We start from the raw sequence: 25,201 nt of genomic DNA on the forward strand, positions 1-25,201 counted from the left end.
GGGATGCTCTTCCTCACTCGGCAGCACTGCCTGCGGATGGAAACACTGGTTCATGCTTTCCAGGTCCGTGCTCTCTCTCTGCAATGCTTATGCCCCTAAAACGAAGAATACGTGATCTTGTGCTGGTGAATATTTGATTTTTTGACTCTTAGGAAAGATCCACTGAGCTGGTTCCTTGCCCCGGTGAGAACCAGTTACGGTTCTCAGAGATGGTCCATCACTAAACCGCGGTGGTGAAGCGGCCAGAGCTGAACTCATTGTTTGCACTGGCTAAAATTAGCCTGAAATAAATATTGTATGGATACTACGTAGTCTGTGCATGGCAAATTTTTCTGGATTATCCCCTGACTTACCACAGCTGTGACTTATACTGAAGTTAATGTTTGTATTTCATACTGGATAATTTATAGAGAAGCCCGGAGATGGGCTTTTATCTGCTCAGATGAAAGTTCTTCGGGAATAACAACACTTGGTAGGGCTCAGCGCTTGCACCGCGCTGACAGCCCAAGCCCTTCTGCCTGCAAGCAAGATGTTTGCATCTGAAGGGCCGTTAGCAAGAGCAGACCTCTCCCGCTGCCGGCGCTCAGTGCTCTTCCCGGCCGCTGCAGGCATCTGCTTCGCATTAGCACTGGACGGGGTCCCGGTTTGCTGCGGAGCGAGGAGGGGAACTTGGAGCTGTTCCGACTCATTTCGAGTCCGAGCCGAACGTGGCGCACGAACGTCAGGGGAGCGGGCTCGGGGGTGCTGCGGGAGCGGGGCACCCTCTGCTCCTCCCGGCACTGGGTGCCCGGCGGGAGCACGGCCCCGGCAGCGGAGGCCCCCTGCACGGCGCCGAGTTTGGGGCTTCCCGGGGCGCCCTGGAAGCAGGGCCGGGGACGGCCCCGCGGAGCCGCCTCCGCTCGGGGAGGGCGGGAGGATGCCGGCGTCCTCCGCCGGCGGGAGCCCTCTTTCCGAGGGGCGAAAGCGGTTCCTGCGCACGAGGACGGCCGAGGAGGAGGGGCGTACGAGGCAGCAGCCCTGCAGACGGACCGCGAGGCTCCAGCAGCACGTGCGGGCTTTATCTCGCAGGATGCCGCGGGCAGCCGGGGCACGGTGTGTTTGGAGCTCCCAGCGCGCCGAGGCTTGGCAGCGCAGGGGGAGAGGACGGCGGCCGAGCGCGGCTGAAGAGCTCCGGTGCTCAGGCCCCGGGAAAGCAATGAGGCAGGTGCGCCAGCTCCCGCCTGCCGCAGAAATAAGGATGTGCTCAAAGTTAAGCACGCACCTAAGTGCTGCCCGCTGTCGGGGTCACTGCCCGGCCGCGGCTGAGACCGCCCAGGCTCCCATGTTCCCCGCAGAGCAGCCAGAGTTGTGCACAATTCGCCGGTCCTTTATCTTTCCCACTCTGTGGGAATGAGCAGCTGCACGGGAGGAACCAGGAGAGGATGCAACGGGAGGGATCTCGCCAGCGCCCGCAGCCGGTCGACCCAGAGAAAAAAGCAGTTACGCAGATAGTAAACCGGCCTTTGCAGCCAGAGTAGTGCTTTGAACTCGGCTTCATCCGGTGCAAATCACCGGGCACAGAAATACTGACTTCTTGGTGGTAACGTTTCACCAGCATATTAGGAAGATGGATTTCTCCAAAAATGCCGAGCCAATCTCCACTTTGTGATCCCTTTCTCCCGCCGGGGCTGCCCCGCGGCGGAGCGGGCTGCCCCGAGCTGCTGCCGGCAGCACCGCGTGAAGCTCCGTGCACGGTTTTGCCTCTCCCTCCCTGCGCTTCAGCACCCCCCCCCCCCGAGCTGCTTTGATCTGCGGATCTGGGCTAACTAGGGTGGAAAACGCCCGGAGGTTCCCGCATTTTTCCATGGGCTTTCGGGGGGGGGGGGGGGGAGGGAGGGAGGGAGGCCAGGCTCTCTGCACTCACCCGGGTGTTTGCGGCTGGGGGCACAAAGGACTAAACCCGCTGCACAACTGAATTCCTCGGGAAGCACTTGTCCTCTTTTCAGGAAGGACGTGTTCTCTGATCCAGCCTCGCTAGCCCCGGGCGCGCAGCGGGGAGCGCTGCGATGAGACCCCGCGCGCGCATCCTGGCTGCCGGCCTCGCCGGCCCTCGCTGCGGACCTTCCCTGCTCCCCCGGAGCATCCTTGCAAAAATGACAGGCGGGTGCAATGCAAAGCGACCCCCCCCCCACGCCGAGCACAGCGGGGAGCTCGTTCGCTAACCTCCGCTCCCTCCAGTTCTTCCCGGCAGAACCGAGACGGCTCAGCCAGCCAAGTGCCTGACACTGATTTATGTTTAAATAGAGTCCAGATTTAAGGCTGCGCTAAGCCCCATCTCCCGCCGGGGAAAAGCATACGTCGAAGCTGGAGATGTGGAGGATACGGTGGCAGACGGGAAAGCGGCAGGGCTCGGAGCGTGGAGGACGTGGAAACAGGACTCCATTTTCAGGAGAGCCCTGGCAGGAGTCCCGGGCGGCGGGAAGGCAGCCCGGGCTGTTTAAGAAGGGTTTTCTATAGCTTGCCCCTGTTGTTTGGCAGATGTGTTTGGCCATTGCACCCAACATGCGTTTTAAAAGGAAACCTCATGGGCCGGGCACCCCAGGGACCCACGGGCACCCGGCAGCCGAAGGGTTTGGCACCGGGAGAAACGGCACCAGGAGAAACGGCCCCGTCCCCGTTAGCCGCTCGGAGCCCGTGCACGCAGCAACATTTTGGGGGCTGAGCCGGGTGCACGCATCCCGGGTCCCAGCCTCTTCCCCTAATCGCTCCTGCTCACCCCACGGGCGACCTGCTGGCCATGTCGCTCCTGGCGGGATCCACTCCACACCCAGGAGAGACCCCGCGGAGCTGGGACAAGGGGCTGGTGGAGCGGTGGGAGGAGTGAGGACACTCACCGGGAGAGGTCCTGTGGGGCTGGGTGGCAGCGACACCCCCCTGAGCCCCATGCTGCTGCCTCCGGGGCGAGGAGATGGGGGTCCCGGGTGGCTGCTGCAGTCAGGAGCTGTGCAGGGTGAGAGGCCGTCCAGCGGGGTGCCGCAGCCCATCAGCACGGCCTCAAGCCTTCTGGGGGAGGGAGCAGAGCTGCCCCCCTGCCTGCAGCCCATGCCCGGCTGATGTGGCGGGCGCAGAAACGCGCCCCGCACCTGCAGCCCCGGCCGTGGCACGCTGCAGAAGGGAAGCGCTGCAGAACGAGCCCCGGGCTCACAAGAGCGAGAGCCAGGTGCAAGCCTGGCGCGGCCCCGCGCCCGCCTGCGGCCCTGCCGCCTGCCCGACGCGTGCCGGCCGCCGGCGGAGCGGGGCGGCTGCCCGGTGCGCGCCGAGCCGTTGGCCTGCAGCTTCCGTCGGGGGCCGAGCCAGGGCCCACCGCAGCGGTGTGAGGGGCTGGGCCCAGGGTCCCCAGCAGCAACTCTGGGGGCCGAGTGCAGGGTGCACGGCAGCGTTTGGGGGGGGTGAGGGCAGGTTGCACAGTAGCGTTTTGAGGCTGAGCCAGGTGCACGCAGCAGCGTTTCGGGGCCAGGCTGGGTGCACACAGCAGCGTTTCGGGGCTGGGACCAGTGCGCGCAGCAGCATTTTGGGGGCTGAGCTGGGTGCACGCAGCAGTATTTTGGGGGCTGAGCCGGGTGCGCGCAGCAGCATTTTGGAGCTGAGCCGGATGCACGCAGCAGCATTTTGGGGCTGAGCCGGGTGCACACAGCAGCATTTTGGAGCTGAGCCGGATGCACGCAGCAGCATTTTGGGGCTGAGCCGGATGCACGCAGCAGCATTTTGGAGCTGAGCCGGATGCACGCAGCGGCATTTTGGGGCTGAGCCGGGTGCACACAGCAGCATTTTGGGGGCCGAGCCCGGTTCACACAGCAGCCTTTTGGGGGCCGAGCCCCGTGCGCGCAGCGGCGTTTCGGGGCTGAGCCGGGTGCGCGCAGCGGCGTTTCGGGGCCGAGTTTGCCCTCTAGTGCCCAAACGGGTCAGCGCAGCGCTGCAGCCCGCGACCGGCTCCGTCTACGCCGAAACTCCGCGGAATCGCCCGCGGAGCACCCTGCTCCGGGCCTGCCCCGAGCGCGCCGCGAAGGCGCCCGCGGAGCGGCGCGGGCCGGGCCGGGCCGGGCCGGAGGGCGCCGCTCGCCCCACGGGGCCCGTGGGTCAGCCCCAGAGGTCTGGGGCGCAGGGAGCGGGGCAGCGGTCGGGCATCGCGCCCGCGCGGCCGAGGCTCCGCCGCCCCTTTCCTCCGTTTCGCAGAAGATGGAAATTTTCCGTTGGTTTAAGTGGAGCGTTTAAGTGGAGCGACCCAACGGGGTCGCGCCTGGCGCACCGCGCTGGACCCAGCCCAGCGGCTATGAGGCCATTTACTTTTCCAAAACTTTTTCCAAACATTTTTGAGCAAAACAAAAAAAAAAAAAAAAACAAACAAACCTATCTTTTGGCCTGTTCTCGCGCGCGTGCCGCAAGCGTTCATAACTTGCCCGCCGTGCTGCAGGTTTCGCGCAGGGCTCAACTTCTGCATCTTGCCCATTACTCCGTGTATAAACTGGGGAGATTTAATAGCATGACTGTGTGCGTGAGTCTGTGGGATTTCTGGAAAGGGGGCCGGGGACCGGCTGCCACGTGCTGCAGAGGAGACACCAAGGTATCTGCTCTGGTCTGATGTTAATAACAGACCGAGGCGAGCGCGGCGGCGGCAGCAGCCTGAGAGTTTAGAGTTCCTCTAAATGGCTTTCAGGTGTGAGTAGGTAGCGTAACACGGGCTGCAATACCAAATGGAAGGAATGGCTTTGCTTCCATGGACGTATTAGCAATCATACTTAAGAGTAATGGAGACTTGGATACATAAAATAGGAATTTTTCTTTTAGCACGTGTGGGGAAAAAATGTCGATGTAGTAATTTTACACTTCAGAGGTCTTTTAGTGATGGTTATAACAGGATTTCTGGACTGGAGAGTCCAGAATAATGCTGGATCTGGGGTCCTTGGGCATCGGTAGCGGATTTGTGCCGTGGAAGTGGCTCAGGGCTGGGTGGCTGGTGGCAGCTAGGGGCCAGCATGGGCCATATTTCCTCGGCTCCTGTCTCTGAACATAAGCCCGTGAGTGTGCTGGTTCGTCGGAGAGCTGGGCCGGGGCAGGCAGACGGCCCGTCGGTGGCGAGGGGACGAGGAACCACCCAGCCAGGCTGAGACTCAGCTTGCACCCTGATGCGCTGGTTTCCTGCAATCTCCACGCAGGATTTGCAATGCTCCCGATGATGCTCCCGAAAATTCCAGTGATGCTGGGAAAAAAAAGCACCTTAGGGGGTTGCATGAGTCCTGCCTCTTCTCAGAGCACCAGGCGTGCGACCTCAAGGGTTTCCTCTCTGGCCTGGAGGAAAAAGTCTGCAGAATGACCTGTTCTTCGAGCTGCAGTTTGCAAACCTGTGTTTGTTTTTCTGGAGTGCTAAATACAGAGCGTTGCCGAGCCAAGGACGGGGATGCTGCTGCCAGCGCGCGCGCCGCGGCGCTGCAGGAGGTGCAGGAGGTGCACGGCGCGCTGGCAGCGAGAGAGAGGGGAAGTCGTGTCTAATGTAGCTAGTGCTTGCAGGGGTGAAACTTGTCGTTCCTTATTTAGCTAAAAAGAAAGTCAATGGGGTAGTTTGGAAGCGGTGCTTGCTTCCAGGTGGAGCTTTACGGCGGAGCTGCTAGTCGCTGCGGGGTCCCGTTGGCGTGCGTCAGCCCGTCACACCAGAGACTAGTTTTAAACGCAAACAAAGCGGAAACGAGCGCTAGCCCAGGTTTACCGCGTTTTTTTTCAAGCTGTAACCACCAAAAGACGTTCAGAGCTTCAAGCGCTCAGAGCTTCCCCGCTCCCTGATGTTGGAAAAGGTGCCGGTAGCGAGCGCTCGACTCCATCACAAACACGGCCCGCGGACGGGAAACGAAAATCCGCTCGTCCACAAAAGGGGGGCACGGCTGCGCGGGAGCCGGCGCTGGCACCGCGGCGCCGGCCCCACAGCGCCTCGGCCCGGCCGAGCGACCTGAAGAACGAGGCAAACCCGCGTGTCGCGGCAGCGCGCTCCTGGGCCGAAAATACTTTTCACGCGCATCCCCAGAATCGGAGAGTCGCTCGCTTGGGCGTTCGGGCTGCGTTTTTTGCAAAAGCTGCTGTGATGGCTGCGGCATGAAACACTTTCACATTTTCCTTTTTTCCATTTTTTCGTGCTTCGTTTACTTGGATGGCTGCTGCTGGCATTTCCTGGTCTGCAGACAGCGCTGCCTGGCAGCGCCGGCCGGGAAACGCCGCCAAGGGACGTCTCGGCTATCTCGCGGAGGGAGCCAAAGTGGGCGGGCGCGATGGCGAAAGGTAGGGTCAGCGTTTTCTGCAAAGAATTGACTTTTTTAACGACTTCAGCTTTTTTCCAAGGAAAGAAGGGGGGGGGGGGAGAGAATGTGCTAGCATTCAGATTTATAGCAAAAGCTCAAATCTCATTAATACAGCACCTTCTTTTGGCTACTCTTTGCTTAGAAATCCAGCTGCCAAACTCTTCTTCGGCATAAGCAGAAAATTTTTGCGCTAATTCTAGTCTCGGGTCTGTGACCGGTGCAGAGGAGGAGAGACCGTCCTGGTGGAGCACGAGGTGTCCGCGAAGGCGGTGCGTTCTCAGCTGCGGGCGAGGCAGCGTTTCGGAGGCGGGAAGCTCTGGCCGCTCGCAGAAGAGCCCACTTGGGTCGAGGAGGCCCGAGGGCCCCTAACTGCAGCCTTGCAACTTGCACGTCCACGCTTGGAAGCACCATAGAAAAACTCTGGATGCTCAGATAAACCGAAAGGGGTGAAAAGCTGCTTGCAGGCGGATTTGCAAGTGTAAAGTAAATCCAGCAGGAGAGGGGAATTTTATTTTATTTGTCTGCGGGAGGACAAATTGAATAATGTTCCTAGCAGGAAGGGACTGGAGCGTGGCCTGCAAAGCAGAGCTCTCTCCAGATGGCTGGAATATATTAAATCTATCTCCAGATTTAAAGAAATGGCGCTTTTTTTTTTCTTTTAAATAAGGGATTGCCCAGAAAATACCAGCCCCAGGTCGCCTTGGGGGCGGGCGAGCGGGCAGACGTGGCTCCGGTCTTGCCGGCGCGGCCGCGTCTCCGGCTCGGCGGGGCGCTGGAGCTGCTCGGAGGAAGTGTTTCGTGCCCGGCTCGCGGGCGGTGCGCTCGCTGCGGGAGCGGGGACGAGCCAGGGTGACTCACACCTTAACGCCGCTTTCGGCTTTGATCTTAATCCCCATCACGTTTGGGGTCAAACTGTATTTCCCTTCTCCGAGGCTCTTGAATCCACTGAGGACTCGCCCTCCTCCACGCTGGCGGTGAAGCCGTTACATTGCTTTCTGTTAAGTAAGAAAAAACACATTTGGGCCTCAATGTAAAGAATTCGCACCATTTCTTTTTAACTTATCACCTAGCTCTGCCCAGGGAGCTGCCACGCTCTGCGGCCGGGGCGGCTTGCTGCCCCCGGGCACGTCCCGCGCCCTCCTGCCAGCTGGGCATCCCCTCCTCACCGCACGGAGGAGAAAGCAGCTCGGAAACACTCTTTTTTTCTTTTTTTTTTTCTTTTCCCACTTTGCACATGATTTTGTGCCCAGAGTTACTTTAACTGTCACATATTTTCCCCTCCGATACGTTCGACAGCGTATTAATCACGCTTGCCTCTGATGTTCTATGATTTTTAAGGGCTGCCAACTGCACAAGGCCAGTTTGGCCCCTTCTCCAGCGACTCAAGGTTTCGATGGCTTTACCATTTGCATTGAGGACTGAAGTATGTGTATCACTTTGGAAGGAAAAACCAAATTCTTGCTCGCATTCCGTAGCAATTGCCGCCAAACGGAGAGTAATTGCTGCAGGCAGGGAAGCGGAGGCAGCAAAAACGTACAGCTGTGACTACTGCTTCTGGGGAGCAAGAGCTAAAATAATGTGGACGCTCAGAATAGTTACGTAAGAGGCTTCTTCCTGCGATGGAAAATTTCCCAGGGGAAAGATTGTGTTTTTATTGGTGAGGTATTTAATTCCTTTTCTGTAAATTAGAAGTGCGTGAGCGGATGACGGAGCGCGGTGGGTCCTGCTGCCGGGACCGCGCGGCGGCGGGTCCGCCCTGGGTGGACCGTGCTGAGCCGCGGATGCCCCCCGGCTGGGCAGGCGATGCTGCTCTTTGGAAACCCCGCCGCTAAGCAACTTGCCGCCCCGCACGGCGCGGCGGGGCGAGCGGCCGGGCCGCGGCGCCCGGCGGCAGGAACCCGCCTCGCCGTGACCCAGAATTAGCTCTCCCCAGGGACCGGTCTCAGCGCCATCGTTCGTTATCAAGGCAGCGGGGATGTTTGTTCGTTCAAAGGAAGAAATAAGCAGAGGGAGACTAAATAGGAAAAGAAAATCGCTGGCTTAAGTAAACAGAAGAAAATTCCTCAGCAGCGAGCGGTTGCGCTGAGGTTAACGGGCTGCAAATGTGGCGTTTGAAAAGCTGCTTTCACGGTGAGGTTAGCTCTGACTTTGGGAGAGGTGCGGGAGCGAGGCCGCTCCGGGACTGCGCCAAGAGCTGCCACCTGGCGTGACGCAAAACGCCTGAAACGCACCCAAAATGCACGGCAACCCCCTGGCCGGGGCTGGCCGGCGGGCCGGGCACCCGCCGCGGCGCCGCGATCCCTCCCCGCCGCGGCGCCGGCCGCAGGGATGCCCGGGGCCCCTCCGCGCCAGCGGCGACCCCAGACCGCCTGTTTTCGCCCTGAAGCCGCGGGCGAAGCAGCCGCTGGCGGCCGATGGCAGCGGGACGCGGCCCGCCAGCTCGGCCGGGCGCGGGGATTTTGCAGAAACGCCCGCCGGCACGGGGCTCGGCTGCGCCCCGCGCGCGGGCGCCGACCGCGCCTGGCACCCGCTGAGAGAGCGTTCGGCCGGAGCACGAAGCCGGTGGCAGAGGAGAACAGGGGAGAAGCGTTTTGGCTGGGGCTGATAAATAAAGCTTAGGCTAATTGAGTGCTGGGAGCTAAGGGCCAAAGTACTTCCAAACACAGAGCAGATTCCAAATCTCTATTTTCCGGAGGTTAAATTACTTTCTCCTTCTAAAAAATGAAATGGGTTTCTGCTGCACTGCTTTACCAGAGGAATTTCTCTTGCTTTAGTGCATATTTTGTCCCCTGAAATTGCTTCTGGAACTGGGCACCGCCGGTGGTGACCGCGGATGGGAGAAGCAGACCTACCAAATCCGGGCCCGGAAAAAGCAAGCGGGGTTGGACGTGGGGCTCGCAGCCCGACTCGGGGTTTCCCAGCTCTTGCAGCTGGTGACGCCTCCCTGCCCCACGGTGCCTCGTCCCCGGGTGCCCAGCGTCACCCCCGGGCCGCGGGCGCCTCTGCTGGCCCCCGGGCCCCCGGCATCGCTGCGGCCGCAGCGCGGGAGCGAGGAACGGACCCCGATTCCTCCGCCCTGAGACCCCTCTCGGGTATTTGCAGGGCTTTTGTTTGCGGTCCGTTTCCCTGCAGCGTCCCTGCTTTGGCAGCGTTTGCTTTTAATACTCCTAATACTGCCCTTGTGCTGTTGAAAGATGCAACATTTCCTGGCTTGGTATACCGCTGATAATCCGTGGAAAAGGATAGTTGTGGGTTTACATCAGCTGTTGCTTTGGACAACCAACTCTCCAGAGCTGTGAGCTCCCCGCGGCCGCGGCGCGGCGGCCAGGCGCGACGGGATCGCCCGCTCCTGCCGGCCCGCGCTCGCCCCGGCGGACGGCTGCAGGCTGCTGCCCGCCGCCGCGGGGCAGCGGGGACACGGGCGCCCCGGCGCGCCCGCCCGGGCCCCACCGCGGCCGCGCTCGGGGCTTGCAAACCTCCCGGCTTTTCCCTTCCGTTAGGGTTGGTCTCGGCAGCAGAGCTCGGGGCTGAATCCAAGCTCCTCCGAAGCTGCCGCAGGGAGGAGCCGGCTGCAGCCAGAGCTTTCTGCGACCCGCTCCAGCCGGGGCTGGCGGGGATGACGCCGCTCCTAGCGATGCTCCGAGCGGGCGAGATCGCCTTCGGCAAGCACGTGCTTGCGGGGTGACGGCGCCCGGGGCAAGCCTCGGAGCGGGGGCTTCGCCAGGACAAACCCACCCCCGCGCATGCAGATCTTGCAAAAGCGGTGAAAACGCTCCCTGCGCAGGGGTCGCGGGGCGAGCGCGGCCCTGCTGCTGGTGAAACGCCCCGAGACGCCCTCGGCCCCTCCTCCACTCGTGTGCCTCCGTTAGGGGGTTGTTTTCATTCCCGGCCTCTGTTTACATTCCTTGTATCCTAGGTTAATTCTTCCAAAACTCGAGCAGTAACAGCATCCAGTGCATTACACCCTTGGAAAGGTCAGACGCGAGGAAGCATCTGCGGATCTGAGGGAAAGGCTGGAGAAGGGGGGAAAAAATGAGCACACGTGGGAAAACGCGTGGTGAGCTTCTGGGACAGCTTCAGCGTTTCTCCAACCGGAGGGCAACCGAGGTCAGGCCGGCGGCGAGCTGGTAGCTCGTGTCCGCGCTCTGTTTTCAGCTCCGGAGACGTCGCGGCGAGGAGCGCGAGCCGTTTCCCGGCCGCGGGCTTCCGACGCTGGAGCCAGGAGCAGGAGCTGCGCTTGCAGCCTGCTCGCGCCGGCCGCGGGTCCCCGCTGAGGCTAAGAAACCCGCAGACACCCAGCAGCGGCGGCGGGGAAGTAACGCAGGTGCCATCGGGAGCCCTTCCAGCCCTGACGTTGCCCCTCGTCCTTCTGGCTCTTCCAGCCCCCCCGCTCCCAACCCCAAAGTAAGGAACGTCGGCCCTGCACCGGCCCTTCGCGGGCCGGGCGAAGCTCAGAGCACGTCTTCTCCCAGGGCCCTTCCGGACATCCGAGCTCCGCGTGGGGATCGCCTGTTGTCTCCAGCCTGGCCGGGCTCTCCTGGAGACGTCGGTTCCGTGCCACCGGCCGGCCCGCTCCCCGCCGCCGCCGCCACCCCCGGCGCGCCAGCCCCGCCGCACCTCTCCCGTTGCTCCTGCTGCAAACGCCTGGCGTTCGGCAGCCGGCGCGTTAAAAAAGTCACCGCTCTGCTCAAAAGCCACCAGCTGTCTCGGGCCGGGAGGGCCCGCGGCTCGGCCCCGCTCGGCCCCGCCGGCAGCTCGTTGGAGCGGGATGAAGCAGGATCATTTCCTCCTCCTTGTTTTCCCGTATATCATGGCCGGTGACAGCTGTTTACATTTCGGGGGGGATTACATCAATACTGTCGCAGTGACGCTGCTCCCCTGGAGCTCCCGGCGCTTCCCGCGGCGAAGCTCCGTGACGTTAAGCCGCGCGCCGGCGAGCCCTGGCAGCTCCGCGGAGGAGTCCTCGTGCCCACAGCTTCGCACGCAGCGCGGATCGGGGCGGTTTTGGCTAACGCGGAGCGCGGGGAGACCTGCAAGCCACCCGCGGAAGCAGAACTTCTTGAGATCAACCTGGCAAGGTCTGGCGAGGTGCTCCGGTGTTAAACTTGCCCCTCTAATTGGGGAAGAAGCAGCTCGGACCATCCGCATGGGCTGCAGCTCCACGGCAGTTGGTCGCGTGGTCTCCAGCACCACGTCGAATAGCTGCAGGTGATAAAACCCAGAGCAGAACCTCGGGATTTTTCCTTTTGGATTTCTGCGCAGGAAGCAGAACTGATGCCGACAGCTCCCTCGTGCTGAGTCCTCCGGCAGAAGGGAAAATCCGATCCCTGCAGAAGCGGTGTTTCCGCGGGCATCCAGGCAGGGAGGCCACGACAGGAGGCAGCTGCTGCTCCGCTCTCCCGGCAGCTCCTCTTCTTGCTCCTCAGCTTCCGAAACGCTGCCCTTGAGACCCCTCTGACTCCTTTTGGGGACGGAGAGATAAATGAGGCCCAGATCCCTTTTTCTGGAACTGGTTTTCTTTTTTCCACCTCTGTAACCTTTCAGACTGGCTGGTTCCAGCAACCTGGTTCCAAAGAGCCTCTCCAAAAGGTCTTCGCCGAGATGCAAATCGCAGATCAAAAAGGCCTCGTGTCACTTTTGTTGATGAAAAGCTGGTTTTTGCTTTCTGTATGGAAGAGTTTCATCTAATCCAATCATCACCTAGTCCAACACCCTTGCGCAAGTAGGTGACCCTGCTTGAGCAGGGGGGGTGGACTAGATGATCTCCAATGGTCCCTGCCAACCTCAACCCTTCTGTGAGCCTATGATTCCTGCTGGGCAGTTTCTCGCCATGCTCAGGTGTCGCTGGGGCCGTGGGATGGGATGGGACGGGGCGGCCGGCGCTGGCCCAGCCGTGTCCGGAGCTGCCCGCGGGCGCGCGGCGAGCTCCTGCGGCCCCCGAGCAAGATCTCCAACCAGCGCCCGCGACAAGCTCTGAGCCTTTTCTCCCTCCTTTGCACGTCGCCCCCCAGGCTCTGGACTTCTGAAGTCGGGATGCAGGTTTCCCCAAAGGAGACCTTGCTCCCAGATGAAGCGGATGCGGCTGCAGGGATTTACCCAGCAAACGCGGGATTTTCCGCTGCTCTGCAGGCTGGAGCTGCACTCGCTACGGGTGCGGGATGGTCGCTGGCCGGAGAGGCTCCAGCCCTGCAGAGGGTGGCAATTCAACAATTTGGGGCAATTTTTACTTGGGCTGGATGTGTGCGGTCGCCGTGTGGGAACGACAGCCCTTTCCTGGGCACGCAGAGCGTCCCGGGGCGGTACACCTGGTCTCCCGCTCCTGGCCGGGGCAGGGGCTGGGAGCTGGTGACTCCCGCTGCGAGCAGCCAGCTCTCGCGGGCCATTCCCTCTGTGCTTTCACCAGGCCGTGTTTCAAACCCCGTATGTGCTTGCCATCTGAGTTTTCTAATATTTCCTTCTATTTACTAAAAAAAAAAAAAAGGAAAAAAAATTAATTTTCACCAAAAACATGTTTGTTCCTTTTGGCTGTTGTTGTCTCCTGAAATTCTGATTTTTGTTCCAGAATTAGCTAGAAAACCTAGCTAAGAGCAGAATGTTTTGTCGCCCAGGGCTCTGCTGGCGGTGGGGTGCTGCACCAACAACCTGCCCAGCACCCGCAGCTCTGCGGCTGTCTGCATCCTGCCGCTCCTTTGATCCCCGTCCCGGACGTGCCCTCTCCCAGCTGGCATCCTCAAACATAGATTTTTTAGCAGGGAAGGAAGGGGGGAAATGAAAAGCAGCTGAATCTCCCCAGTGCTCTGTGGCACCCAAAAGCGCGTCTTGAGCAGAGCTCGTCTGCCCCCCTGCAGCCCCCGAGTGCCCGACGGGCACTCAGGGGGGGACTTCAGCCTTCGGACTCGTTGCAAGGGATCTTTCCTGGTGGCTGGGGGGGAAGAGGGGGAAAAGCCCGCTCGGGACCGTCCCTTGCTCCGCTGCTGCGCAGGGGGAGCGGGCGCTGCTCCAGCTCCTGGCTGCGCCTCGGGTCTCCCAGGCTTCGCGGACGCGGCGAGCACGTGAGATGCTCCCGGGCGCCCCTGCAAACAAGGCTTGGGGCGGAAAGCAAAGCGCCTCCAGGGTCGTGTCTACCATCCATAAAGAAACCAAGGGTGATATTTATCTTTCCCTTTGGGAAAAGGGGGGACTTGCAGGCAGCAGCGGGTCCTTCCTCCCCGGTGGGAGAGGCCCAGGCTGACTCCTCCAAGGTGACCGCAAGCGAGGTCTGAAGGTGCTGGAAACCTTCTGGAGACCCGGGTCCACCGGCCAGGATGCAGCTCCCGGCGTCCCGGCCCCGGGGCGCCGAGTTCCCACGGGAAGGAGCCTCGCCGGCGGCTCCTCCGGAGCCGGGACGGGGCCGCAGGGGACCTCGCCGTCGCGCGGGCCCCATCGGCTGGCCAATGCGGCTCGGAGCTCACCGGCCCCAAAATCCCAGCCGGTGGCTGCCGGAGGAGCCGAGGGGCCGCGGGAAGTGCCGAGCCCCATCCGGGGAGTCCCCGGCGGTGGCGGGGGGTGGGGGGGGTGAAGCCACTTGCTGGCTTTTTCCCCTGCTCCTTCGCCGTTAGCAGCGCCGAGGGGCTTTTCCCGAAAGGGTGCCGGGGCCGAGCCTGTCCTGCCTCCCGTCCCCTCGTGCTGTTCCTCCTCCAAGCGCCGCTCGTCCCTCCCACTCCCTCCCCGCCGCCGGCTTCTGCCAGGGAGCCGGGAAGGGTCGGGGAGCAGCGCGAGGGTTGCTAGCCGAGCGGGGCTACCAGTCTGGCTGGGTGCCTCCGGCGGATGCTCGGGGCCCATGGACCCCCGCCGCGGGCTCGCCGTCGCCTGGGTTCTCTGCCTGCTGCCCGGTAAGCGCCACGGCTGGGCGCCGGGCGGAAAGCGGGGCTTTTCCCCCGGGGAAAGGGATGCCGGGCTTCGAGGGGCGGCGGGAGGGGGAAAGCCGCCCGTCCTCGCGCCCGCGTCCGGGCTGCAGCCGCTCAGGCGCCCGCGCCGCCTTGTTCCCCCGGGGCGAACAAGGGGGGCAAAAGCCGAGGAAAATAAAGCAGCTGGTTTTAGGCAGCGCTAGTTTGGTGCTCCCCCCCCCCCGATGGCTTCTCCGTCCTTAGCAGCCGAGGGGACCGTGCGAAGGGGCTGAACAAGCAGCCGGCAGCGAGCCCCGGGGCGGGCGCTGCGTTTGGGGGGCGCGAGCTTGCAGGCGGTGCCGCGGCCGCGCGGGGCCCCCGGGGCGCCGGCGCGCTTCGGCTTGCCCGCGTGCCTGCGAGGCGAAACCCGCCAGCAGCGCGGACGGGGTCCCCAGCAGCGGTCGCTTCGCCCGGCTCACGTTTTGCCGACTCTCCGGCCGCGGCGAGGCTGCGGCGGGCTGTGCCGCGAGGAAATCCCTTCTCCCGCTGAACGCGCGCGCCCGGAGCCGCAAACGTTTCCAGACGTCCTGGGCGAAGAGCACCCCGGTTTGGGGTTGTCCCCCCCCCCCGCCGCCCCGTTCTGGTTGCACTGCTGCACGATAAATCAAGGCGAGCCGCAGCGTAGCTGCCTTGGCTTAATGGGGAACATGTGTCGGCGGCTCGCGGCGGGGCGGCGCGGGGCTGCGCGGCGCCGTGCACGCCGGTGCGGTGCGGCGCGGTGCACCGCGGTGCGGCGCGGCGGGTCGCTCCGCCGTGCTTACGTGGGCAGCCGGGTGCCCGCGGGAGAGGCCGTGCGTGGCGGCACCGCGGCCGGGCTGGGGCGGGGTGGGGGGGCGGGGGGGACGTGGCACATCCGCCTCGCTGCCTCCGTCCCGGCCCGGCCCTGCGCCGCGGCGGTGCCTGCTCCGAGGGGAATCCCTCCCCGGAGCGATTCCCGGAGCGCCGCGCCGTCCTCTGCGCCGCCGGCTCGTTAAAGCGCGGCTCGTCAGGATCAACGCCCGGCGCTGCCGGCGGAGCCCGGCAGGAACCGCTGCGGCTCGGCCGCTGTTTTTCTCGGCTCGCGTGTTTTTCCGGAGCGGGCGGCTGCCTCGTCCCCCCGCGGCCGTGCCCCGCGCCGGGCACAGCGGCAACGGGAGCCGCGGCCACCCGCCGCCGCAGCCGGTGTTTCAGCACGGTCCTTTGCGCTGTTAAACGCGGCCCCGTGTTGTAAAAGCAGCAAAACAGCTTTTTGGGGACAGAAAGCCGGGATTATGGAAGCACAAGGCGCTTCTGTAGCCAGCGCTCGGCGGCTGTTTGTTGAAGATTTTGTGGGTAACCAGGAATGCTGCCGAACACGGGCTCGTGATGACGGGTCTCACAGTCATCCGCGGTATTCCCTGGTTTTCGGTCTGCAGCTGTATCCGAGCGGTTCCTAGCGCTGGCCGCAGGCACAGGCTGGGCGACAGCAACCCGGAGGGGAATTTGGCGCTTTCAGCATTTCGCTGCGCAAAGCGAGGTTGTCGGAGCTTGGAGCTGGCACAAGAGCATCTGCTCCGAAAGGCTCCTCCTGGGCCTTGCTCGCTCTTGCCCGGGCACCCTCTAGGAAGCTCAAGGGCTTTCTAGCTAAGCCAAATATTTCAGTCCTCCAAAAGAAAAAAACCAACACTGTGCATCGCAGACGGGGTCCAGAGGGGCGCCCGGTGCTGCCGAAGCCCGTGCGGCAGCCGGCTCCTCGTGCCGCGGCCCCCGCCGCACGCGCCCGAGCCCGGCGCCCGGAGCGGGGCGAGGTGCAAGCGGGCGCCGCCGGGCCGGTTCCCGCGCGTGGGCTGCGGCGATCGGAGAGGCAAGGGGAGCGAAAACAGCGGCGCGGAGCTTTAGCGCGTGCCGCCTGCCGCCGGCGCCGCTCCGGGTTTTTGGCAGACGGGAGCTTTCCGCCCGCCCCGCGCTGCCGGGCTCCCGCGGCCGCGGGCAGGGCTGCGCCGGCCCCCGGGCGAGCTGGCCCGCGCGTCGCGCTGCCCTCGGCCCGCGCCGGGCGGCCCCGAGCGCCGGGCCCCGGCCCTGCCTTGGCTCTTCCTCTCTCGAGAAACTCTGTCCCGAGCTGCGGGAGTGCCCCAGGCCAGCGAAACGGCTCGTGCCTGCAAAATGGTATTTTTTCCTCATCTAGAAGGGAAAAAAAAAAAAAATCTTCCAGCAGCAAAACCGCCTGGCTCGGGTCTCCTCAAGCTGCCGAGGCTCGGAGGCAACGACCACGCACCGAAGCCCCCCCGACCCGGGGCGAGCTCGGGGCGCGCGACCCCGGCAGCCAAGGCAGCCCCGAGCCCCGGCTTCCCCGGGGGCCCCTGTGCCAGCAGCGGGCGAGGGACGTGCTCGGCCCCGAGGAGCGGCGGGGCCGGGGCGGGTGTTTGCCCGTCGCCTGCCGCCGGCTCTGCTCCCGCGAGCTGCTCGTCGGGGCCGGAGGGGCCGGAGGGGCCGGAGGGCCGCGGGGGGAGGCAGCGGCGGCGCAGCCCCCTCCGGCAGGTCTGGCCGCCTGCGCTCTTGCACCGAGAGCTTATTTTTATTCTTTTGGCAGGAAAGGTAGCTTTTATTCCCAATACTGTTTCCCAAACGCGTTTTTTTTTTTTTTTTCTTATTTTTCTTTTCAATATTTGACCTGACAAGAATCAAAAGTTTGGACCCGGCAAAAGCTCCAGTTCCGAAAGGAGATATTTGAGGCTTCCTGTCTTGGCGGGATCGCAAGCAAAACATGTGGGTTTGGGTCACTTATTTATGACGGTGATGTCACTCCTGACAAGAAAATGGGACTTGGTTCTTCGGGTTGCTAAATCTCCTTGACAACCTTTCAAAAGCCTCTGATTAATTTAATCCAGTTTAAATACTCTCAGATTTTTCCTTCTGCCTCGAATGCACCCACATCTGTCTGCTGTCCGAGATTCCTCCCCTCCCGTACGCACAGTCCCTCGATTTTGCCATCCACACTTTCCAGCTTTCTTCCAGCTCCCTGCGGTTTTCCACCTCCCCAGCAGCCCCTCGAGGGCGGTGGCGGCCGCCTGCCTGGAGCGGGACGGGGGTCCCGTGCTCCGGCGGGATCGCCCCGCTCCTGCCCCCTTCCTTCGGGGTTTTTTTTTACTCCCTATCTGTAGCGAAACACCATCAAACCACGGCTGTGCGTGCGGGAAATAGCTTTTCCTAGAGATGAAGCTTGCAATTTTGTATGATTTTTGAAATCTCCCCCCCCACACACACACCCCCCAGAGCCGGACCCTCGAGCCAGGACCTGCCCGCTTGATTTCCCCCCCCAAAACACCGCGGGCAGCTCCGAGGCTCCCGCTGCTTGCGTACGTGGGCGGCAGCCCGCCGCTCTTGGGCTCGTTCTCGTGCACATCAGAATTAATTCTGCTTTCCCCGGAAGACAGCGGAGGGGCACGGCGGCGAGCGGCAGCCGGACGCGTCCCCGTCCCGCGGCGTCCCAGCTCCGCGGGCTCTCCCCGCTCGTCGCCCTTCCTTGGGACGGCCGGTCTGGGCAGCGGGGCCCTGATTTCCCCAGTGGGTAATGGTTAAGATGAAGCAGTTTTTAATATGTTTTTAATGTTAAATAAGGTCAACCTACCACACAATACATTAGATCTGATCTTCTTTATTTTTTTAATTCCTGCTTTCTAGAGTTTCTCCGTGCAGGATTTTAGAGGTCCTTGCCTGGGCTTCTCGGCCGGGAAGCCGGCGCTGCAGCTCCGCGGGTCCCTCGCTCCAACTGCAGACGCTCACAGCTATTCCCAGCGCCGCTGCCTACGAGGACAACTTCCCGTCCTCGGCCTTTTTGCCTGGGAAGTGACATTCCCAGCCTCTCCTGGCGACAACCCCCTCTTGCACCCCTATAAACACCAAGCACGATCCCTTGGAGCGTACTTTCCGGCCGCCTTCGCTAGCGGTGCCGGAGGCCTTTGCCCGTAAGAGCAGGAGACCCCAGCAGCCGCCCTCTGCCCGCGGGTGAGCGAAAGCTGGGATGCGCCGGCTGTCGCCTCTGCTTCCCCTCGCCCAGCGGAGCCAGAGCCCCACGGCCTGGATAAACGCTCTTCCCGCGGGACGGCCTCCAAGCCCAGGAGCTTTTCCACCGGGGAGGCTGGGGAGCAACCTGGGGGCCATCAAAATTCCCACGCTGGGTCGAGGCAACAGGAGCAGCGGGAAATCTCTGCCTCTTCTCCTCCGTTTGCATTCCCAGCCGCGGCGACGAGGCCCTATAGAAACCCTATAGCGAGCCTCGCCACTCCGACCGCGCTGAGCTGCCTCCGTTGGCAGCACCGGATGCGGTGGCCTAGGGGAAGAAAAGTGTTTCTTTTCTCCTAAAACAGAAGAGCGTTTTTGCTCCCTGGCAGCACGTCAGCACCTGAAGGGTGAAGGCTCTTTGCAGGCCCCAGCTAGGCTGGAGGAGGAGGAGGAGGAAAGGTCCTCACCGGCACAGCTGTGGCCTCTAAGCCCTAAATGATCCAGCTTAAAACCAGCAGCTCCTGGGGTGGCTCAGCACCTGTGGGGGCTGCAGGTGAGCTGGTCTTGGTGTGGCTCCTCTCCCCAGGCTGGGGTGGAGGTGTGATGGGGGGTGGAAACACCTCATGCTTTACCCAGGTCTCATCTAGGATGTGCTCTGCGTTTGGGGGAACTGTATCCTCCTACCAACATGGTGCCTTGACTGATGGGGTCCCTTTTCTCCTCTCCTCAGGGTTCAGTGATGCCTTCAACATTGACACCAAGAGGCCCAAAATCATAGCAGGCTCTAAAGAAGCGTATTTTGGCTACACAGTGCAGCAGCATGACATTGGGGGCAAGAAATGGTAAGTGAGCTCTGTGCTGGTCTCTGGAGAAGAGATGGGTCTAAAGCAACCCCTGCAAGGTGCCAGAGGCTTCCTTCTGCTCTCTCCCACTGCTGGCTTGGGGTGGGCTGTGTCTGAGCTTCCCTGTGCTGGGAGAAACCAAGAGTCTGCTCTGGGTGATGCTGGTGCCAAGCCCAAGCCAGAGCATGGAAAGCAGCTTTGCACCAGATGAGGAAAATGCCTTCTGCCTGTCAAAAAGAAGAACTTAGAGTGAGGGCTGATGGTACGTGCAGTCTGTGCCCGCTGCAGGGGTGTGGAGGGGAAGGGGCAGCACTGGGCTGCCAGGTGAGCTCGGTTGTGGTCCTGTGCCATGAAACAGGGCTGCTGGAGGTGCAGGAGGAAGCTTTTGGCTGGTTTCCACATCTTGATGGCAAAGGTGGTGTGGCACGTGGGGCCAAGGTGACCTCTGGCAGCAGGTGGAGAGATCTTGTGGTGTTTCTGCCATGGGAAGTGCCTTTCCCCCCTCCATGGCCCTTGGTGGCAGGTGAGCCCTGGCACTGCCTGCTGCCACGCTGCAGCAGCCCTCGGCACGTGCAGCTGGGCCGGGGCAGGTGCTGGCGGCAGGGGGGTGATTTCACTTCGGCAGGTTCACAATTCCCTGGGGCTGCTCTGACTCCAAAACTCAGTGGAAACCCATTTGATTTTTGGGTCAAGGCCATTCCATTTTATATAGTTTTCAAAGAGCTGAGGTCTGCAGAAGTGATCAAATCTGCCTGCGTTTGTTAGTAATGCGAGATGAAACTTGGATGGATTTCACTCGGGTTTTGGGTTTCATGACAGACGTTTTGCTCCTAGCCAGGGACTATCCACAGCTGGGAAAGGAGAGGAGCCGGTGCTAAGTAGCCACTTGGCAGATGTTGGAGGAGACACTTAATGTGCTCCAGAATCCATCTAGATGCTACAGTGATGAGGGCAACCCAAAAGCACGTGAAGCTCCCTGCAACTGCAGAACGCAGTGCTCTGGGGTCAGCAGCCAGGCTTCAAGCAGCAAGCAAACGCTTTATGCGAGCTGATGCTTCTGAAATTCAAAATAAGGCTGGTTTGTAATGAGCGTGATGCTTCTGAAATTCAAAATAAGGCTGGTTTGTAATGAGCGTGAGCTTGGCTGGCGACGGAGGGCAGCGCGGCGGGAGGCTGGCGGAGCAGAGCCCGTCCCGCTGTCCTCGTGCTGAGCCCGTAGCTTGGCGCGGGCTGCGGGGAGGTTGGATTTAACCTTGGGTTCCCCAGTTCTTGCCACCACTGCCTCAAGCGTCCTCAGTCCCCGTTTCCCCTCTCTCTGCGGCTCGGAGCCGTCTGCCCAGGCACACCGTCCCGCGGCGCGTGGTGAGCCCCGCTGCTGGCTCTGCGCCCCGGGCGGGCGCTGCAAGGCCACGAGCGTTACGTGCTCTTTCCGAATTGTACCGTGGATTGAGTTAATTACAGGCAGTGCCGCTGGTAGCAGTTATAAATGGTGATGGTAATGCTGCACCCGCGAGTGCCCAGAGCTCTGAGCTGGTGCGAAGGAGGTGATCCGGGTCTGGCACCAGGCGATGATCCCCACGGGATATTTGCAATCAAACGTGCGCTGCTGTTCCCGCTCCTTGCGCTGTGGTTGCCCTCCGCTGCCCAGCGGGGATGCCAGTTGGTGTTGCCGCCGCGTTGAGTGGCGGAGCTGTGCCCCGCTCTCCTGCGGGGTCCCATCCTCCCCGCGAAGGAGGGCAGGGGTGCGCACGGCTCCGGCTGCGCGGCCGCGCCGAGCTCAGCGCTTCCGGGACCGCGGGAGCCGCCTCGGCCCCAGAGCAGGACAGGCCCTGAGTAGGGGCTTCAGCATCCAGGTTCTCTCCTGCTTCTGCTTGCTTTTGGCCTCGCAGTGCACGACCCGAGCGGACGTCCCCTCCGGGCCTCCCCTCAGAGGCTCAAAGCTCTTGTGTCCGCGTGCTGGTGACCAGCTTAACCTTCAGTTAAAGAGCTCGCACGTGCATAAAGCTGCTCGCAGCCCGTGGAAGGCCAATGCAAGCAGGGGTGCATGCAGATGTTGGGGTGCATGCAGATGTTGGGGCGCTGCCAGCTGTTCTGTGTGCTGCTATCTATAAGCAAAATGCTAAAAACCCTTGTGGCTCAGGGAGCAGAGACATCGCTGGAGAACCTGCTAAATCAACACAAACCGTTACCCTGCTTCCCTGTGACTCAGGCATTTAAAATTGGACGGGGAGAGGAATAACCACGCTTGCCAAGTGCCCTGCAATTAGGGGTTTCGGGGACGTTTTGGGCGGTTTGCGCCGAAGGGCGCAGTCAGCAGATCCTCCCTGTGATTCACCGCTGCCCGTGTGTGCGGGCGTCAGGCCGGGAGCGCGTCCCGGCCGGGGGTTTCTGGCACCGCGGCTGCCGGGGATGTCCTTGCTGGGTACATCCATGCGTCTCTGGGCAGCTCCGCAAATACCATCGGGAACTTCTCTCTGGAGCGAAGCTGCTGGGCAGCGACCCGGGCCAGGTTCCTCCGGGGATCCTTTTGGTCCTTGCTGCCTGCAGACCTGCGTCATGCAGCAGTTCCCCGATCGGGCGGCTTGTGCTTAATAGTCAGTAGCCAGATACTCCTGATATGCAAGGGAAACCTCTGCCCTTGCTTTACTTGAGGACATGGATATTTACCCCCTTAAAAAAAAAGAAAAAATCCTTTTGGAGGGTTAAATGGTATTGGGCAGCCTGACAGCCCAACTGCTCGTGGCCAAAGGCAATGAAGCCAGGAGTAGATGTGGCTGTCAAATACTTCGATTTGCACAGAAAACCGAAGTCCCTGCTACGCCTCCCGCCCGAGGCACGGGCGGAGCTGGCGGGGCTGCTCCTGGCGACGCTGGCCCTTGCCTTGCTGGCAGCAGAGCTGCTCCAGCCTTGGGTGGAAACGGCGCAGTTCTGCTCGAGCCTTCGAGCCCGGAGCTGGGGTGGGTGCGAGATCCCGGAAACACGCGGTTTCCAGCACAGCACCTTCGCTTTGCGGCCGGCGGGGACCTCTGCGAACCGGGCGGTTGGGAAGGGGTGGCCGGGTGGGCCGGGGCGGCTCGGCTCGGCTCGTGCCGGAGCGCTGCCCCGCCGCAAGGCGCAGTCTGGCCGAGCTGGAGCGCTTCGAGCGGGACCCTGGGGGCAGCGTGATGGGGACCGCGCTCTCCGGGCTCTTCTTCTGCACCGGTCTCTGCTTTGAAAGATCTTGTACCAGGAATTGATCCAAACCCCCAGAAATCTGATGGTGTTTGCCTGGTCCCTGCGAGGACCTGGCCTGCACGAAGAGGCAGCTGAGGGTCAGGGCTAAGCCCTGCTGGAAGGTTGCAGATCCCCAAAGCGGACAAGGAGCAGGAACCGAGCGTCCCTGCCCGCCTCCGCTCTTGCAAAATGTGGCTGTTCTTAATATTTCCCTTCATCCTGTACATGCCACAGGTTCTCCCCTTGGAAGGGAGCAGCGTAGCCGAGGGGTGCGCCGGAGCGCTGCTGCAGCGCCGTGCACCCCCGTGCCGTGGGGCTGGCGCTGGGCCGCTTCCCCCGGGAGGCGGCAGAGGGAGGGTCCCGCTTCCTTTCCGAGGCGGGATGCGGGGTTTGAAGACCACGTCTGGCTCATCTTTGGCTCTTCTCGCATCTCTCCTGCCAACATCAGCCTAGACGTTGCTGTAGATTTCTCTTCCCTCTCTCTTTGTATGGAAAGAGGTTCTCTACACAAAATAAATGCATGCACGTACGTAAAGATGATACGCATTCACGTAGGCAATTATATGGTATAAAATGTCTATTAAATATATGTACATATTCAAAACATAAAGCCACTATGACTCACTTTGGTTAGAGGATAAATGACCGAACAAGCAAAACGTCCATAGCGTAAACCCAAGGGCTGGGGGGAGAGAGCGGCTCGGCCGCGCGACAGCGGCTGCAGCGCGTCGGCCCGTCCCGGGGCCCGCGAGCCCGCGGAAACGGGAACGACGAGGTGAAACCGCAGCTCGCTGGTAAGGCAGAAGCCAGGAAAGGCATCCTTGAATATCGGCCCAAAACGTCCGGCAAAGCCCGCCGCAGAGCGAGGGAGCGCCGAGGCGCTAAAGGGTTATCTGGGAAACGCGGCTCCCGTCGGAGCGATCGTCGCGAGAGCCAAGCGCCGAATGTGGAATCCGAGCGCTCTGGCACCCGTGCTCGCGTCTGAGCCTTTTAATGCTGCTTTTGGCCAGAATAGATGGCTTTAGAAGGATTTCAAAGCAGCACATTTTATGTGTGTATGTGTGTGTATATATATGCTATATATATAGAGCATATTTGTGTGTGCATATACATAAACTTGTAGGTATATACTTAGCTGTGACTATTTTCCCTTTGCTAACCTTTAGCAGAGGGAGCCAGACAGTTTGCACAAGGGGCTGTAACTGCAGCCCTGATAGTGGAAAATCTGGGAGGAAAGAATTCAGATTACTGAACTCCAGGGGAAAAACACTGGGATGTATATTCTGCTCCAAAGGATTCGTGGGGTCGCTTTCTCTGTTTGCTGTCTCCTGGTCGGCTGGCGACTCTCAGCGCTTTTCTCAACGCTTTTTCATTAAGCTCATGGTGCAATCTCCGCTTTCTGCAAATATGCAAGTGGAAAAAATGGGAATGGAAGCTGCTATAATGAGCAGTGCAGCAGCAATAACTCAGGGGCCGCTTTAATCCAGAGCGTTCCCAGTGCAGGCAGGGCACGCGGAGCCTGGCACCGAGGTCTGAATGTCCCAAAATACTCAGCATCTGGTGATGGCTTGAAGCCTGGGGAGAAATTGGAGCTTCCCAGGTGTCTGCAGCTGGGATGAAGTGGCTGCACAGGGGTTTTAGTTAAAGGAGATGGAGTTATTTTAAGGGCAGCGGCAATCGAGTTGTCTCGAAGGGGTGGCTTGGCCTGGAGCGGCCCCCCCCCCGCCCCAAGCCACGTTTTGGCCCATGCAACATTTTAGGGGTATTTTAGGTGTGAATTGCTGGTAGCTGTAGGTGGATTTGTCTGGCAAGATCAGCACGTTCAGGCATGCCAAACCGCTCCTCAAATCGGGACGCTGCCCGGACCGCGCACGGTCCGGCCGAGCCCCGCGGCCCCGGCACACCCGCGGGTGCCTGTGCTGTGCGTGGCTTGAATCACTTTGAGCTTTTGGGGGGGAAATGTTCTTGAAGGTCCAAGATCGGGGGCAGAAGGGAAGAAGCGCCGTCGCCCTCCTCCTGCTTCTCTTGCTCGTGCTCTGTCGCTGCGCTCTTGCTGCTCCGTGCCTTCGGCAGCGAGACCCCCGCCAGGCACGGCGTGCAAGCCCCTGCTCCCGGCCGGGCATGCTACCCACGGCTCTGGGCTTTCCAGTGCTTCCTGAACACCAGCCTGTTCCCGAAATAAAATATTTAGGGATGGGAAAGGTGAACGGGGCTGGGGGGGGGTGTGCCGCAGCGGCAGGAGCCCCCTGCGCGATGCGCCCGGCATGCAACTGCCCTGCTCTTTGCCCCGCACCAGCTTGCATCTGGGGATTGAAAACTTCCAGCTGTGCAAAACCCTGAAACTTCGGAAGAATTGGCTGTGGAAGGAAAACCCTGGGAATAAACATCCGTTAGACTTCAGAAGCCATAAAAATAATAAATATCGCATTCCCGGGCTGGCAGGGGCAAGCGCGGTGCTCCCGGCGAGCTGGCATCGCTCGGGGAGCGTCGGCCCGGGCGGGCTGCGCCGGGGCAGCGCTCGGCGCGGTGGCCGATCCGGAGCCGCCCTCTCGCTCCGGCCCTCGCTGGCCTCCCGCGCGGTGCCGAGCCCCGGCGCGGGGCCCGGGCGAGGGCGGCCGCGACCCCCGCGGCCGGCGCAGACGTGACGTTTGCAGTCTGAGCGTAACCCGAGGAGGAGGCGGGAGGGAAATCTGCTCGCAGGGTTTGAAGCTATAATTGCGCTGATCTGGAAAAACGGTTGAAGGGTTTGCTCTTTCCCTGCGGTTGCGAGAGGGTTTCTTGGCCGCGGCTCGGCCGCGGTTTGGCCGGCTCCCGAGCGCGCCGGCTGCTCTGCTGGGAGGGCGCGTAGCCGCGAAGCGTTCCTCCGGTGCAGGGGCCGTGGGCTACAGCCCCCCGTTCCCGGTGGCAGCTGCAGGGCATCCTGCTCCGAGCGGTCCTG

At 61.7% G+C, this 25,201-nt stretch overlaps 1 protein-coding gene across 3 annotated transcripts in view; it reads left to right on the top strand.

Moving 5' to 3' along the window:
- The first annotated feature begins 14,053 nt into the window (after positions 1–14,053).
- ITGA11 (integrin subunit alpha 11) overlaps positions 14,054–25,201 on the top strand; it is a 43,900-nt gene continuing 32,752 nt past the window's right edge. For all 3 annotated transcript variants that reach the window (XM_062583977.1, XM_062583975.1, XM_062583976.1), the window contains exons 1-2: positions 14,054–14,194; positions 18,939–19,050. In XM_062583977.1, coding sequence (XP_062439961.1) covers positions 14,143–14,194; positions 18,939–19,050 — 164 coding nt within the window. In that variant the 5' untranslated portion in view covers positions 14,054–14,142. The remainder of the gene's footprint in view (positions 14,195–18,938; positions 19,051–25,201) is intronic.

Source organism: Rhea pennata, chromosome 10, assembly GCF_028389875.1.
Source record: "Rhea pennata isolate bPtePen1 chromosome 10, bPtePen1.pri, whole genome shotgun sequence".
Classification (NCBI taxonomy): domain Eukaryota; kingdom Metazoa; phylum Chordata; class Aves; order Rheiformes; family Rheidae; genus Rhea; species Rhea pennata.